The 17,251-nt window shown below is 41.9% G+C and overlaps 1 protein-coding gene and 1 pseudogene across 1 annotated transcript in view; one reads left to right on the forward strand and one right to left on the reverse strand.

The window, feature by feature from the left end:
* Positions 1 to 3,172, reverse strand: part of DNAJC15 (DnaJ heat shock protein family (Hsp40) member C15) — a 65,406-nt gene extending 62,234 nt beyond the window's left edge. Inside the window, exon 1 of the mRNA XM_036831125.1 lies at positions 3,023 to 3,172. Within this exon, the coding sequence (XP_036687020.1) occupies positions 3,023 to 3,127 (105 nt within the window). The 5' untranslated portion in view covers positions 3,128 to 3,172. The remainder of the gene's footprint in view (positions 1 to 3,022) is intronic.
* A 2,859-nt stretch (positions 3,173 to 6,031) lies between these two features.
* Positions 6,032 to 6,605, forward strand: LOC118884319 (annotated as a pseudogene).
* The last annotated feature ends 10,646 nt before the right edge of the window (positions 6,606 to 17,251 follow it).

Below are 17,251 nucleotides of genomic sequence, written 5' to 3' on the forward strand. Positions count from 1 at the left end.
CGCTCAAGATTTTAAAAGACTCTACTGGACACTGAGTAGGTGAAAAGCCTATGTATGATCATCTTAGTCTAGGACTTTACTACATATAAAATATATCATTTTTGCACCATTTTAGTGAAGACTGAATTTTCCAGAATTGCAGCTATCATGTAAATTGAGGTAAGATTCCACTTTGTTTCATTCAAAATTTTACCAAAAATTGTTTACAACTTGGGAAAAATTCGTTTGTCGATGACAATGGCCCTTATGGTATTTGAGCTGCCAATGTAATACATCTGAAATCAGCCTGCATTTATAGCCACCACACTCACAATGATTCCTTTGCACTGGTGCAATGTGCCAGCAACTGATCAGTTCTTCACTGTGTCTTCTAATGTAATCATGCCTGAGTACTTACATATTTAAATAGTAGACACGTTATTTTCTAATAAAATACTTATTTTACCTTTATGCTTCAATTAGAGCAGTACACTGATTTTTTAAAATTATGCTTATGGGTATTTTTTATTGCCTATAAATCTTTAGGATATTACAGGAAACTTTAATATTTGTTATAAAAAGGGGACTCTGGGCTGGACAGGTTTAGAATCACTGGCCTACACTTTAGCCTTCACGTGCCCAGACTACTAAAGATGTCTCCTAACTGATAGCTTGGATTCTATACACTCCCTTTTCCAAAGAAAAGTACCTACAGATGTAAAAAAATCACCAATATTATTTCTACCTTCAAAATACCACAGGGCTCCAAGTGCCTTGCAAATCAGTCCAGTACTGAGATTTTTACAACTCTCCATAGAGACATGAGTTCTGCCTAACCTAATATCTTATCCAGTTTACATCACAGACTGAACACTCTATTCAGAAAGCCTTATTTCTGGGAACTATCCTCAATATTTTGAAATATTTTGTAATAACCTATAAGGGAAAAGAACCTGAATATATATATATCCGAATCACTCTGCTGTGCACCTGAAACCAACATAACATTGTAAATCAACTATACTTCAATTAAAAAAAAAAGTTAAATAATAAAAAAAAAAGAAAGAAAGCCTTATTTCTCAGGAGTCAGCAAGTCACAGTGGAAAGAGTGTTAGGATTTAGAACCCTAGGCCCACCACTTATTAGGAGAATGATCCTGGATGAATTACCACTTTCTGAGTCTCCGTCTCCTCGTTCAAGTGACAACTGAAAAGGACCTTCCTCACAGGGCTGTGGTATGGAATGAATCAGACATAGCAGGAACTCAAAGAGTTTGCTACTTCAAACTTTTTATCTGTTTTGTTCATTTACTTCTTCCAAGGATGACACCTGGGTGGTATCCAGCAGTGCTCAAGAAATGTCTGTTGAACAAAAGCATATTGCTTTCTGAAACCTTTCCAGCCCACTGACTCTGTTCCAGAAATTTATCAGTTAAGTAACAATAACTGAGCGCTTACCAATTGAGTGCTTACTTGAAGTAAACACCCAGTCTCTGCTCTTAGGAAACAAAAAAACGCTGGAAAATGACAGGTCAACATAAAAGATGTCACAAGACTGTGTATGACTAGTCAATGAACAATATGGACAAAAAGTGCTGTGCATCTATCACTGTTGGCTGGGTCAACACGGAAGGTGGTGTGGAAAAGGGATAAAACAGAATTTCTCCAACTAATCCATTCTTCTCACACGTAGCCTGAGAGAACTTTACAACTGCCCAACAGGTCACTCCTCTGCTTAAAACTCATCAAAATGGTACCTCAGGATACCCCAAGCTGTTCACGTGATTTACCAGAAGCTTCCTATGTTCTGGCCCCCATTTGGGAACAGCACAGATCAGTAAGGTGGCCCACTAACTACATGTGGCAACTGAGTATGTGAAATGTGTCTAGTCCGAACTGAGATGTCCTGTTAGTGTAAAATACACACTGGATTTCAAAGACTTAGTACAAAAAAAAAAAAAAAAAAAAAAAAGGAAAACATCTCATTAATAATGTTTATATTGTGACTTCCCTGGTGGTTCAGTGGTTAAGAATCCGCCTGCCAATGCAGGGGACACGGGTTCGAGCCCTGGTCAGGGAAGATCCCACATGCCGAGGAGCAACTAAGCCGGTGAGCCACAACTACTGAGCCCGCGTGCCACAACTACTGAAGCCCACGCGCCTAGAGCCCGTGCTCTGCAACAAGAAGCCCGCGCACCGCAACGAAGCGTAGCACCCGCCGGCGGCGACTAGAGAAAGCCTGTGAGCAGCAACAAAGACCCAACGCAGCCAAAAATAAATAAATAAATATATTTTTAAAAAAAATAATGTTTATATTGATTTCACGTCAAAATATCACTGTGGACATACTGGATTAAATAAAAATGCATTGTTAAAATTAAATCCACCTATCTTTTTAACTTCTTAAATACGGCTATTGAAAATCTAAAAACACGTATGCGGCTCGCATTATGTTTCCACTGGACAGTTTCTTTTCCCAGCTCTACATTTCAGCCTGAAGAGACCCCTTACTACGTCTGACTGGGCCCTGGTCTACGACTCTGTAGATGATACTACTGGCGCCTGAAACGCTTTTTCCTCTTCACCGAGTCTGCCGCTACTCATTCTTCAGATCTTAGTTTTACAACAATGGTTACAGCGCTTTCTCCTAGAAGCCTCCCCTGGCCTCACCCCCTGGCCCCGAAAGACTGGACTGGGGTCTCCTCCTACATGATGGGAACACCCATCCTACAGCACTTATCACACTGCGTCTGCAATTGCCTGTTCTCTGGTCTGTCTTCCGGACAAGAATGAAAGCTCCTTGAGGGACCAGAGATTCTCCGAACACGCCTACTCGTCAACGCCGGGCACCGAGGAGCATCAACTCTGAATAAATGAGGGGGTGGGACAAAGGTAGTGGATGAACACCGGGACGACCCCGGTTCGGGGGTAAGGGGGTGCAGAGAGGTGAGGCAGGGACGGGGCGGGGCGGAGTTTGGGGAGCGCTAGCGGGTAGGCTCGGGCAGCTTGGAGCGGGAGAACGGCAGGAGAGCCGGCAGACTCACCAGTCTCCGGTCAATGTCGGTGTCCGACCGCTTGGTCGGGGGCGGCGAGTCCTCAGCGTAGCGCAGGCCCTCGCCGGCGGTGGCTACGCCGCCACGGGCAGCCATGGCAATGCGGCGCCGGGCACTCGGAACGCCCCGCTGCCTACGAGGCGGCCGTAGGGACAAACTACTTAGGGCGGGTCCGTTCGCGGGTTTTACCTCTGCCTCTCCCGCTGCGCTAGTGAAGGGCGGGGCCCCAAGGGATCTCGTTCTCGCCCAGGCTCAGACCAACTTGTCCCCTCAAGCCAAAGGTCAGATCCTAGCTGGGGGCCCTAGGATGTGGAGGATTTTTTTCTTTGTTTCAGATTTGCAGGCCTAAAGCCAACGTTGGGACTCGTGGGGCAAAGGGTGATGGGGCCTTTCTTCCTTCCCCTATCCCGACCTGAGAGCCTGGGTTTAAGCCCTACAGTCTGATGTTAGATCTGATGTTGGTCTCATCAGATGCTGGACCAGGAGAGACCCAGAGAGTCTAAGTGCGGTGCCGAAGTTCCCTGACGTTCCCTGAGACCCACACCAGACCTTTCTAAACCTGCCCTCCCACACACACACCCCGCCCAACCACTGATCATACTTAATAATACCACGGTTCTCCCATCCATGAGGGCAATAGAAGTGGCAATCTGCTTACTCCACCCCTTCCCGCCATATGGTTGGCTATATGTAAGGTGAAATTGCAAAGAAGAAACTTATAAACCTTCCACCCCACAAATGGTTTTGTGCTGACTTGGATATAGAAAGACGCACTTCGTTATTCGTTTTTTTCTTTTTTGTTTATTTTATTTTTCTGATTTATTATTATTAATTTTTAAGTAAAGCCTTTTGGAGCAAAAATTAACCAACAAATGAAACCAGTGTAGTGCTTTCCAACTCCTGTACCAACTTGGCAGCTCTTCTGACTTTTATACCCATTGCAAAAGCAGCTTACAAATCTTTTCTTTTTTTTTTTTAATTCCTGATTTAAAAGTTTTGAGGATCTACTAATTTATTGATTTAGTTAATATTATTAGCAAGCCCAAGAAGTTAGGGCCTGGAGGAATTTACAATCCAGTAGGGAAGATAAAACTAATACGAAGTGATTATAATGTATTCCAGAGCATAAGACTATATGCATCATACAGCAGTATAAAGAGGAAGGGACTAGGAGGATAGAAGAGATCTGAGTTCTGGTGTATATTCCTTCATTTTCTAGGCTTGTGTTCCTGAGTATACCCATTAACTGCTTCAAATCTCTCCTTACCTGTGGAAGGGGAGTAACATTTGTCCAACATTCTGACTCAGGGAAATTGTAAGCATAAAATGAAAAAAGGAGGGCTTCCCTGGTGGCGCAGTGGTTGAGACTCTGCCTGCCAATGTAGGGGACACGGGTTCGAGCCCTGGTCTGGGAAGATCCCACATGCCGCGGAGCAGCTGGGCCCGTGAGCCACAATTACTGAGCCTGCGCGTCTGGAGCCTGTGCTCCGCAACAAGAGAGGCCGCGATAGTGAGAGGCCCGCGCACCGCGATGAAGAGTGGCCCCCACTTGCCGCAACTAGAGGAAGCCCTCGCACAGAAAGGCCCAACACAGCCATAAATAAATAAATAAATAAATAAAATTAAAAAAAAAAAAATGAAAAAAGGAAAAAAAAGAATATGGAAGTAATTTGTACAATACACTTAAGAAGAGAGTTACCACCACAATTTGACTGGTGTTTCTGGGAGGGAGTGGCCATTTTTAACCAGGGTCATCAGAGGAGGGTTGGTGGAGACTGAGCCATTGAGGTGGTCAGTAAAGAATGGGTAAGACTTTTTTACATGAAAGAGGAGGAAGACTGGAAATTTTAGCTGGAAACAAACACACAGAAATGAAAAAGGTGGCATGTAGAACTGGGTTAAAAAAAAAACATGCCAAGACTCTTCAGAAAAATGGCCTTATTACAGAAATTAATTTTCATTAGACTGATCCACAAGTATCGAGGACGTTGGTGAACTAAGTAAATAAATTGGATTGGAACCCACAGGTCATTCATTTATGCATCCATTCATATATTCGATAAATATGTGTTAAGCATCTGTTAGGTATCAGACACTCTACTCGGCAATGAGTCTACAATGCCAAGTAAATAAATAAGATACAGTAAGTCCCCTACATACAAACCTTCAAGTTGTGAACTTTCAAAATGTGAACATGCGTTCGCATGTCCAATCACATAAGTTAGTTCACGTGTCTGGAATACACTGTCACATGTGTGCATACTCTACAAGTGGTTGTGCTTTTATGTACTTTACTGTACAGTACTGTATAGAGTACAGTAGTACAGTACCTTTATTTCAAGCCCAGGATGTCCAGAAGCAAACGTAAAAACAGCGATGTTGTAGCTGGTACTGCTAAGAAGTACAAAGGGATAACAATGGAAACAAAAGTGAAAATAGGGGCGGGGCTTCCCTGGTGGCGCAGTGGCTGAGAATCTGCCTGCCAATGCAGGGGACACGGGTTCGAGCCCTGGTCTGGGAAAATCCCACATGCCGCGGAGCAGCTGGGCCCATGGGCCACAATTACTGAGCCTGCGCGTCTGGAGCCTGTGCTCCGCAACAAGAGAGGCTGCGGATAGTGAGAGGCCCACGCACTGCGATGAAGAGTGGCCCCCGCTTGCCACAACTAGAGAAAGCCCTCGCACAGAAACGAAGACCCAACACAGCCATAAAAATAATTAGTTAATTAATTTTTTTAAAAAGTGAAAATAATTGAGAGAGTGGAGTGAGGCGAAAAGATAGTAGACGTCGTTCATTCTTATAACATGAATCGTTCAACCACCGGCACGATTCTAAAGAACAAGAACAAGATCATGGAATGTGTGAAGTCTGCCATGCCGATGATGTCAACAATAATATAGAAGAAGCGTGGAAAAGTGATGGAGGAATTTCGCGCCAAGCTGGCAGGTAATCCCCGCGTCAGTGTGACATGCTAGCTCGGAAGTGTTTTCTGCCGCTGTCATGGTTCGTCCGCTAAACCGCATGGTCGCTGTGTACATGGGCAGAACATGGGCATTGGCAAGAACAGGGACCTGCCCTGGCCCCTGCTCAGGAATGAATACAGGTATTTCCAAAGAATGACCACAACCTCTTCAGCAGAAGGTAAACAGAATATGGTGATTATGGGTAGGAAAACCTGGTTCTCCATTCATTCCAGAGAAGAATCGACCTTTAAGGGACAGAATTAATATAGTTCTCATTAGAGAACTCAAGGAACCTCCACAGGGAGCTCATTTTCTTGCCAAAAGTCTGGATGATGCCTTTAAAACTTATTGAGCAACCAGAATTAACAAATAGAGTGGACATGGTTTGGATAGTGGCAGGCAGTTCCGTTTACAAGGAAGCCACGAACAAGCCAGGCCATCTTAGACTATTTGTGACAAGGATCATGCAGGAATTTGAAAGTGACACATTTTTTCCAAAAATTGATTTGGAAAAATATAAACTTATCCCAGAATATCCAGGTGTTCTTTCTGATGTCCAGGAGGAGAAAGGCATTAAATACAAATTTGAAGTACATGAAAAGAACGATTAATGTGAAAGTGTTTTCTGATCTATTTCAAGCCTCCTCCTCCTCCCCAAAAAATTATGTATTTTTTGTTGTAGAGACTTTTGTTGATTTTAGGTCCATGGATAATTATTTCTAAGCAAAGTACTTTTATTCCCCATTAATCTTAACTAGACGGTACCAGATACCATTTGTGAAACATTTCTTGCTGTAACTGCCTGAATACCCATCAGGAGTCAAGAATAGGTGACCAGCACCTGCCTAGGGCAGAATATCTACCAAGACAGCCCAAAGTGGGAGAGTCCCCTGGTAGCATGAGTTGAAACAACCAGAGCCCCTAGAGCTAGGAGCTAGGCAGATGGGTCCAAAGGTCAGAACTGGATTATAAACAGAAGAGCTAGCATTCAATCATTAAAATTAGATCAAAAGAGGGACTGTGAATTACTTTATATCACACTTCTGAAAAAAATTCTGTTCACTCAGACCAGGAGTCAATAAGTTGAAAACTCCAGGATATAGCAGCCCATGCAGCTCAGTATCAAAAAAACAAACAACCCAATCCAAAAATGGGCAGAAGACCTAAATAGACATTTCCCCAAAGAAGGTATACAGATTGCCAACAAACACATGAAAGGATGCTCAACATCACTAATCATTAGAGAAATGCAAATCAAAACTACAATGAGTATCACCTCACACCAGTCAGAATGGCCATCAAAAGATATACAAATAATAAATGCTGGACGGGGTGTGGAGAAAAGAGGACCCTCTTGCAATGTTGATGGGAATGTAAATTGATACAGCCACTATGGAGAAGAGTATGGAGGTTCCTTAAAAAACTAAAAATAGAACTACCATACGACCCAGCAATCCCACTACTGGGCATATACCCTGAGAAAACCATAATTCAAAAAGGGGCATGTACCACAATGTTCACTGCAGCTCTATTTACAATAGCCAGGACATGGAAGCAACCTAAGTGTCCATCGACAGATGAATGGATAAAGAAGATGTGGCACATATATACAATGGAATATTACTCAGCTATAAAAGGAAATGAAATTGAGATATTTGTAGTGAGGTGGATGGACCTAGAGACTGTCATACAGAGTGAAGTAAGTCAGAAAGAGAAAAATAAATGCCGTATGCTAACACATACGTATGGAATCTAAAAAAAAAAAAAGGTTCTGAAGAACCTAGGGGCAGGACAGGAATAAAGATGTAGACGTAGAGAAGGGACTTGAGGACACAGGGAGGGGGAAGGGTAAGCTGGGATGAAGTGAGAGAGTGGCATGGACTTATATATACTACCAAATGTAAAATAGATAGCTAGTGGGAAGCAACCGCATAGCACAGGGAGATCAGCTCGGTGCTTTGTGACCACCTAGAGGGGTGGGATAGAGAGGGTGGGAGGGAGACACAAGAGGGAGGATATACGGGGATATATGTATATGTATAGCTGATTCACTTTGTTATAAAGCAGAAACTAACACACCATTGTAAAGCAATTATACTCCAATAAAGATGTTAATAAATAAATAAATAAATAACTAAAGGGGGGAAAAAAAAACTCCAGGATATTCCACAGGGCTAGTAAAGAGGCAGGTACGAGACTACCATTTCGGTGGTTAAAGGAGAAGGTCTGAGACCTTAAAAAACTTTGTTTCTGATCTTCAGTGAGATTGCATGGGATGTTACAATGATAGAACAAGAATCGGCTATTCATTACAAAAAAGAATAATCTAGTATCAAGCATAATGGCTAAAATTAAAAATTCAGAGGTAATAAATTGAGAATGAATACTGCTAGAAACCAAAATTAGTAAGTTAGAAACTAAACTTCACAAAATTAAAAAATGAAAATTAAAACATGTTTTACCCATCACGTTAGCAAAGATTTAGATTAAGTATCCAAAAAAAAAAAAAAAGCATTTTCTGCCTTATAAATTGGTGCAAGCTTTTTAGAGTGTAAGTTAGCAATATGAATTAAAATTCAAAGTATTCTGGGTCTGGACACAGAACTTCTACTTCTAGAAATTAATCCTGAACAAAGAAATGGACCCAAGAGTATTTGTTGCAACTTTTTTTTTCAAACTTGGAAACAGCCCAAATGTTGATTAATAGGAAATAACTAACCAATATGTCTAGAAAATGTAACATCTGCCGCAGTTAAAAAGAATGAAGTACTGACAGAAAAATGCCAAAAACTGCTAAGTAAAAGAAGCAAATTGTGTGTAATACTCAAAATGTTTAATAAATGTTCATGTGCGGGGGGGAAAAAAAAAGTGATGGAGGAGATGGAGAAACTTCTCAGTGTGTGGATGCAACATCAGCATCAGCGTCGAGTCCCACTCAGCTTAACGCTGATTCAAGAGAAAGCTAAAAGCCGTTCTGAAGACTTGAAGAAGAAATACGGCGAAGAATCAGAGGGCACATCTTTTAATGTTAGCCATGGCTGGTTTCATCGGTTCAAGGCTAGAGCCAACCTTCACAATGTAAAAGTAAATGGCAAGGCAGCGAGTGCAGATTCGGTAGCTGCCAGGGAATTTCCTGAAATGCTCTGAAGGCGTATATTTACCCAAGCAGGTTTTTAATGTGGATGAGAGAGGACTTTACTGGAAGAGGATGCCAGACCAAAGTTACATCAGTAAGGAGGAAAAGTTGATGCCAGGCTACAAAGCAGCAAAGGATAGGCTAACTCTGTTGTTTGGTGGCAATGCTTCCGGTTATATGAAACTGAAGTCTCTCTTAGTTTATCATTCAGAGAACCCAAGAGCCCTTAAAACATAGCCAAGGGCTCTTTTCCTGTTGTGTGGAAGAGTAACCCCAAAGCCTGGGTTACCCAAGCCATTTTCCAGGACGGGTGTTTCCACCGCTTTATCCCGGAGGTAGAGAAATATTGCTTGGAGAAGGACATCCCATTCAACAGTCTTTTGCTGCTCGACAGTGCTCCGGGCCACTCCCCATTCATGGACGACTTTCATCCCAACGTCAAAGTAGTGCATCTTGCACCGAATACTATGTCACTCAGCCAACCTATGGACCAGGGAGTTACAGCGACTTCCAAGAAATATTACTTACGTTACACTTTTCGTCAGGCAGTAAAGGCAAGTGACGAATCAGGAACAAACTTGTGACAATTTTGGAAGGACTCTAACACCTACAAAGCTATAAAATCATTGACTTTGCTTGGCATGAGGTTACGGCCGTCACCATGAATGGGGTTTGGAAGAACCTTTGCCCGCAATTTGTTCATGATTTTTGTGGATTTGAGAAGGTGGATGAGGAATCCAAAGAGGTCTTCAGCCACTTAGTGACCCTCAGCGAGGAGCTGTAGCTAGATCTGCAAGAGGACGACTTCATTGAACTCCTTGCTGTGCATCACGAGAGGCTTACTAATGAAGACCTGATGAAATTGGAGGGCCAGGGAAAGGACGAAGAGAGACAAGAGGAAGAAGAAGTAACTGAAGAACCGAAAAGATTCATGACACAGGAAATGGCAAGGGGATATTCTTTATTTGAGGAGGCACTGTTTTTGAGGCACAGGACCCGAACATAGAATGGTACACAAAGGTTGCTGCAGTGGTTCAGAATGCAGTCCAGTGCTACCATGTCATTTATGATGAGAATAAAAGAGCTACTTCCCAGACATCACTGGGTCGTTTTTTTCAGGAGGGTAGAATTTAATCCAGCAAGGAACCAGACCTGTGCCATCAACATCAGGCGTGGGTGAAATTGCAGCTTGCCCTCCGTCTCCTATTGCTGACGATCCTTCAGCTCTACCATCTCCCACCTCCTTCCCCTCCTCTAGTCAGTAAATCTTCTTGCCTGTTCATTCGATGCCAGCCCCTGTATGCCAGCTGTTGTACTGTACTGCTGTATTTTCAAGATAGTGTACTGTAAGATTAAAAATGTTTTCTTTATTTTTTGTGTTTGTTTTTTATGTATGATTTGTGTGAATAGTATTATAAACCTATTACAGTACAGTACTATATAGTCGGTTGTGTTAGTTGGGTACCTAGGCTAATTTCGTGGGACTTATGAACGCGCTCTCAGAAGGGAACTCGTTCTTTTTTTTTTTTTTTTAAACATCTTTATTGGAGTATAATTGCTTTACAATGGTGTGTTAGTTTCTGCTTTATAACAAAGTGAATCAGTTATACATATACATATGTTCCCATATCTCTTCCCTCTTGCATCTCCCTCCCTCCCACCCTCCCTATCCCACCCCTCTAGGTGGTCACAAAGCACAGAGCTGATCTCCCTGTGCTATGCTGTTGCTTCCCACTAGCTATCTATTTTTCATTTGGTAGTGTATATATGTCCATGCCACTCTCTCATTTTGTCACATCTTACCCTTCCCCCTCCCCATATCCTCAAGTCCATTCTCAAGTAGGTCTGTGTCTTTATTCCTGTCTTGCCACTAGGTTCTTCATGACCTTTTTTTTTTTTCCTTACATTCATATATATGTGTTAGCAAGACCTAAATAGACATTTCTCCAAAGAAGATATACAGATTGCCAACAAACACATGAAAGAATGCTCAACATCATTAATCATTAGAGAAATGCAAATCAAAACTACAATGAGAAAAAAAAAAAAAAAAAAAAAAAAAAAAAAACTACAATGAGATATCATCTTACACCGGTCAGAATGGCCATCACCAAAAAATCTAGAAACAATAAATGCTGGAGAGGGTGGGGAGAAAAGGGAACCCTCTTGCACTGTTGGTGGGAATGTAAATTGATACAGCCACGATGGAGAACAGTATGGAGGTTTCTTAAAAAACTAAAAATAGAACTACCATATGACCCAGCAATCCCACTACTGGGCATATACCCTGAGAAAACCATAATTCAAAAAGAGTCATGTACCAAAATGTTCATTGCAGCACTATTTACAATTGCCAGGACATGGAAGCAACCTAAGTGTCCATCATCGGATGAATGGATGAAGAAGATGTGGCACATATATACAATGGAATATTACTCAGCCATAAAAAGAAACGAAATTGAGATATTTGTAGTGAGGTGGATGGACCTAGAGACTGTCATACAGAGTGAAGTAAGTCAGAAAGGGAACTCGTTCTTAGGTAGGGGACTTACTGTATCTGATTTCTTGGAGTTCACAGACTCCACTTCACAGGAGGGTTATGGTGTCCCCTAGTGGCTGGGCCCTTGCAGTCACAGTTTTCCAGCCTGGAGCAAAGGAGCAATTACAGCACGACCCAGGTCAAATGCAGCTCCTCTTATGGCAGCTGCTGCCCCTGCTCAAGAACTGGAGGGAAGCTTCCAGAGTGGAAGTCAGGAAAAGGGGAGAAAGGAGAGGCGGGCAGGGGAGAGGATAACAAGGTGGAAGGGAGTTGGGCTCAGCAGGGTTGCAGCTCGGACTCCACCTCCTGAGAGCAGATTGCTGGCTGCTTGCAGGCTTGCCCCAGCTCCACTGCTGCCTCGGGTCTCTCCTCCTACAGCAGTAGCCACTTTTAAAGAAAAATCTTCCACAAAGACTACTCAGTTGTCAGACTTTGGTTCTTTGCTAAGGTTACCCTCACCAGCAAAAAAAAAAAAAAAAAGGATGGAAACAAACAATTAAGTCCTCTCTCTCCCCAGAAGGATCTCTTCCTGATTTAGCTACATTTACTTCTCTGGCTTCCCTGAGAATGAAGAGGAATCCTTCTTGTGAAACCCAAAAGGGAATCCACGTTAAATTTTCATTGGTCTATTTTTATTAGTTAAATCACTTCAGAGACAGGTAACACTATATTCAATAGACTTTTTAACAGAAAAGCAGGTATTGGTAATATATCTTAGATATATCTCAGTAAAAAAAAGGTTTTAAACATTTGTTGTTTTAAAAGACTTTTGGCAAAAAATAAATAAATTGACCTCAGTGTGCCTCAGTTCCTCGTCAGTAAAGTAGGGGATAATAATAGCACCTCCTGTGTGAGGATTACATGAATTGACTTTTGTAAAGCTCTTAGAACATATATACAACTTACTCTATATACCGAGTAAGTTCTATGGAGTGTTAGTTACTATTTTCCTTATATTACCTCTTTCACCTGTTTGTTTCCTTGTATATTTTCTTCTTGCTTCTCAGCCCCAACTGCCGTGTTTGATCCCCAAGTGGTTGTCTTGTCTTTGAAATGATAAAATCTGATTAGACATTACAAAGTGATAGAGTATAACTGTTGGGGGTGGAAGGAGTTGTGTTTACAGAAATGAAATTAAATGCTTTGGAAAGACTCGACGAAAGCAAGTTAGAAAAAAAGAAAAAAGCCGTCAAATGGCAGGTGTAAGAGGCTCATAAAAACTGAGCATGATTCTACACTCAGTTTGCTTTTAAAATGTCTTGTTCCCGCCTTATTTTAACAAACCCAAATTAGTAGTCATTGAGGATAGATCACCAGTGTAGAAGAAATCGGAGGCAGAACTGAATCAGAGGGCCCACACCCAAGTAAAAGGCTTTGGCCCTGCACGTAAACATAGAGTACACGAATAGATATAGTGGATATAGTGTATGTCTGTTCTTCTATTTAAATAATAGCACTTCCTGTGTGAGGATTACATGAATTGACTTTTGTAAAGCTCTTAGTACAATGCCAGGTACATAGTAAGTTCTAGAAAAGACCCAGGCGGGAGTCGGAGAAGCGAGTGCTCACACTGGCCACGGAAGGGTGAATACAAGTTTGCTGGATTGATAAGAATGAGGCAGGCTCGGGGGTGAGAAGGGGGTTGGGTTGGGGGGTGGGGAACGAGGTAGAGAAAGCATTGTATATGAATAGTACAGCAAGTCATCCAGTTTGGCTAAACTTAAAGTACAAAGAAGACAGTGAAGATGGATAAGGGTAGACAGATAACCCAAGGCCAGATATGGCGCAGCTTTATTTAATAAGAAAAGGTGTTTAGAGTTTATCTCATAAGTCAAGGCAAGACACCAAAAAATGTCAAATGTGGTAGTGACATGATCAGATCTACATGCTAGGGAGATCATTCTGGTAGCAATGATGTGGGATGGATGTGCCAAAACTAGAAAAGGGAGATCAACAAGGGAGTTATTGCAATAGCCTGAGTATGAGATGTTGAGGCCTAAACTAGGGCAGTGGCAGGGACATGCAAGGCGTGTAGTAACCTTTAGTGGTTTCCTCCCCACACTCAATCCCTCTTGGCCCCATCCAACAAGGACCCAAGGACTGACTGTGTTCCTTACTCTCAGGGTGGGCCCACCACTCTGGCCATGGTGTTTTTTTCATGGATGGGCACATAGTCCTTCTGGGATATCGGGAGTATAGGAGAAGTTTGCTGTGTGCTTCAGGGAAAGCAGTTTCTTTCTATTCAGGTGGACATGAACAGAGAAGCATGAAGCCCTAATTGTGGTTGACAATCGTTTGACAGCCATGAGCTAGGGTGACCTTGTAATTTATCATCCCAAACTAGATCACATTTGAATGAAAGATAGTGCTATAAATAGTTGTGTTAGGACAATAGATGTACCTGGGAGTGCCCTGGCCAACCAGGACACATGATGCCCCAACTGAAACCGTGCACCTCAGATTGGGACTTGAACCCATGCGGCTGGGACTCGAACCCGGCCAAAATCCACAGTCTTCCAGCTGAGATCACACACCTGGTTTTAGGGCTTAATGAAGCTCAGGTTCTTGATGTCTCATTGCAGAAAGAATTCAGTGAGACACAAAGTGATCGGTAAGAAGTGGATTTATTTAGAGAGAAACATGCTCCACAGACAGAGTGTGGGCCATTGCAGAAGGTGAGAAAGATACCAGGGTATGGGGTTGTCAGTTTTTATAGGAGTGGGTAATTTCACAGGCTAATGAGTGGGAGGAGTATTCCAGCTATTTTAGGAAGGGGCAGGGATTTCCAGGAATTGGGCCACTGCCAACTTTGTGATCCTTATGGTCGGTCTTGGAACTGTCATGGCTCCTGTGGGTGTGCCATTTAGCTTGATGATGTGTTACAATGAGCACATACTGAGGCTCAAGGTCTAGTGGAAGTTGTCTGCCATCTTGGACCCATTTGGTTCTAATCAGTTTAAGTCATGTCCTTGGGCTATGTCATTCTTTCAAAGGTTGTGCCCTGCCTCCTTCCCTCCTGTTTCACGACCATTAGAAGAGATGGCCTGAGGATGCAGCAAACACCCCTGAAAGCTACAAGGAGGTCAAAAAGAAACTGAGTCCTTAATCAAACTTCATTTGAAGTTTACCCCATCTCTGAAATTTTTAGTTATGAAGTAAAAATTCCCTTTATTTTCATTTCTCTTTAATTTTGTTTTTCAAAATGTAAGCATTTAAAAAGTAGAAAGAATAGTATAACGAGACCTCATAGCCCCTATATCCAGATTCAACAATTGTCAAGATTCTGCCACAATACTCTCTCTAGGGACTTCCCTGGCGGTCCAGTAGTTAGGACTCTGTGCTTCCATTGCCAAGGGCGTGGGCTTGATCCCTGGTCGGGGAACTAAGATCCCACACACACACAAAAAAAGTATTCTATTTTCCTTTCTTGGATGACGTATTTTAAAGCAAATGAAGATACCATTTCATTTCACCCTAAATATTTCAGTATATTTCCTGCTAAATATGGAATTTTCTAACATATCACACCATTGAGACATCTAATAAAAATTGATAACTTTTTTTGTCATCTAATATCCAGTTATATCCAAATTTCTCTCATCGTTATGAAAAATGTTTAAATAGCTGGTTTGTTCACATCAGGATCCAAACGAAGTCCGCACACCACAGTTGATTTTTATGTCACATTAGTCTCATTTAATCACAAAAATTCCTTTCCCCACATTTTTTCATGCCACTTGCTGCCAAACCCAACTTCATGTGCTCGATGCACAGCGAGGCCAAACAAACCAAAACATTGGCGTTTGGAGCAGAGAAAGGTTTATTACAGGGGCCAAGCAAGGAAAACAGGTGGCTTGTACTCAAAAACTCTGAACTCCCCAATAGTTTTGGGGGAAGAGTTTTTATAGGCAAAATTTGGGGGGTGGGCTGCAGGGTGTGTGACTTCCTTCTGATTGGTTGATGGTGAGGTAACAGGGTGGTATTCCAGGAATAATTCTCCACGTGGGTGGGGGCCTTAATTCCTGAAGAAGAGTTCAAAGATATTGTTATGTATATCTCTTGAGGAGGAACAAGGACTCTACCTTATCACTGCACTATCGTTTGACTGCTTTTCCTTTGTTTCTGTATTCCCTTGTTACCGAAACAAATTTGTATCTGCTGGCCAATCTACTGTACCGGCACTGGGCTGTGGTGAAGGAAAGTACCGGTGTTTATTGTAAGGCACCAGACAAGGAGCATGGGGCAGCAAATGCTCAAATAACCTGAACTCCCCAGTGGGAGGGAGAAGAGCTAGAAGTCAGGAGAGAATGGGGCTATGGAAACCAAGAAAATTTCAAAAGGGATGAAATAGTGAGAAATGCCAGATACCTACAGATAAGGAAAAAATGTTCCCATTGAATGTGGCAAGTAGGTGGTTGCTGGTGGAATCTCATCCATACTAGATAGTCATCAATACCCACACCACATTCTAGAATATTCTAGAGAATATCCTTTTTAAAGAAGTATAAAAAGAGCAGTATGTAATCCTATTTCTCTGTGTATTGATATCAGACAGTTTATATAGCAGGAAGAGAAGGGAAAACTAGCTAATTTGGATTTTATCATCGATCAGATGATTAGGTTTATAAAATGACTGTTATTCTGTGATCACTTGGATATTTTCTTAAATGTTCATCCTTCGGCACTTAAGTAGGATGACAATGAACTGCTCTGCCTTCTCCTTGATGATATTCACTGAACTACCTATAACAAGAAAATACAGCTGAAGAGTGATTTCAGGACTGTATTTCTAATCTTTCAGGAGATTTTAAAAACAAAGAAGTGAATCTAAAGGGAATCACTAGGGGATAAGCCAAACAAAAACATGTTTTCATTTTTTAGCATATATTTTCAGTTGACTGACTGCCAATAGCTGGAAAGCCGGGTTTGGCCTATGTCAAAGGCAGAAAGGTAAGTGCCCTTCATGGAGGTGTCCACTGTCTAATCGTGGAAAAGGGGTATCAGCATCATGTAGATTTGTCTACAATGGTCCCCCAGAGCAGTGTCTGCAGCTCAGGTGCCAGCTAGAGATAATCCCATGAAAGAAAACCTGGCACCAGTCCCCATATGTTATTTTCTGGCTCCAATTTACATTTTGTGCTTTTGTCTAGCTGAGCCAAAACAGCATAAACAATGCCAAGCCCGGTTTTCTGATTATTTTCAGGCTGATTGAATCTGGCACATGACATGGTTTTATCTAATTAACCAACATGTGGTACAAAACAAAACAAATTTGAAATGGAAAGCTCTTTCTGCCTTTATTGAAAGACTGAGGTGAATATATAATTATTTTGTTCTTGTCTCTCAGCCAAAATTATAGTTGAGAAAGGAGGCCTTTTTCTACTAGATAGCAAAACAAGTTCTGTGTATTACCTATCTATTATAATGAAAACTTATTGTGTTTTACATTTTCCAAATCCAGCCCTTCCCAGGTCTCTCTCAGTCCCCAAAGGAGGAGAAATGTGTGGAAGATATGTTCCTAATTGTGGTATGATAAGAAATATATTTGGTCTTTATTCCTGGTTCCTGGTACAAAGCTCCTA

Source organism: Balaenoptera musculus, chromosome 18 (assembly GCF_009873245.2).
Source record: "Balaenoptera musculus isolate JJ_BM4_2016_0621 chromosome 18, mBalMus1.pri.v3, whole genome shotgun sequence".
Lineage (NCBI taxonomy): Eukaryota > Metazoa > Chordata > Mammalia > Artiodactyla > Balaenopteridae > Balaenoptera > Balaenoptera musculus.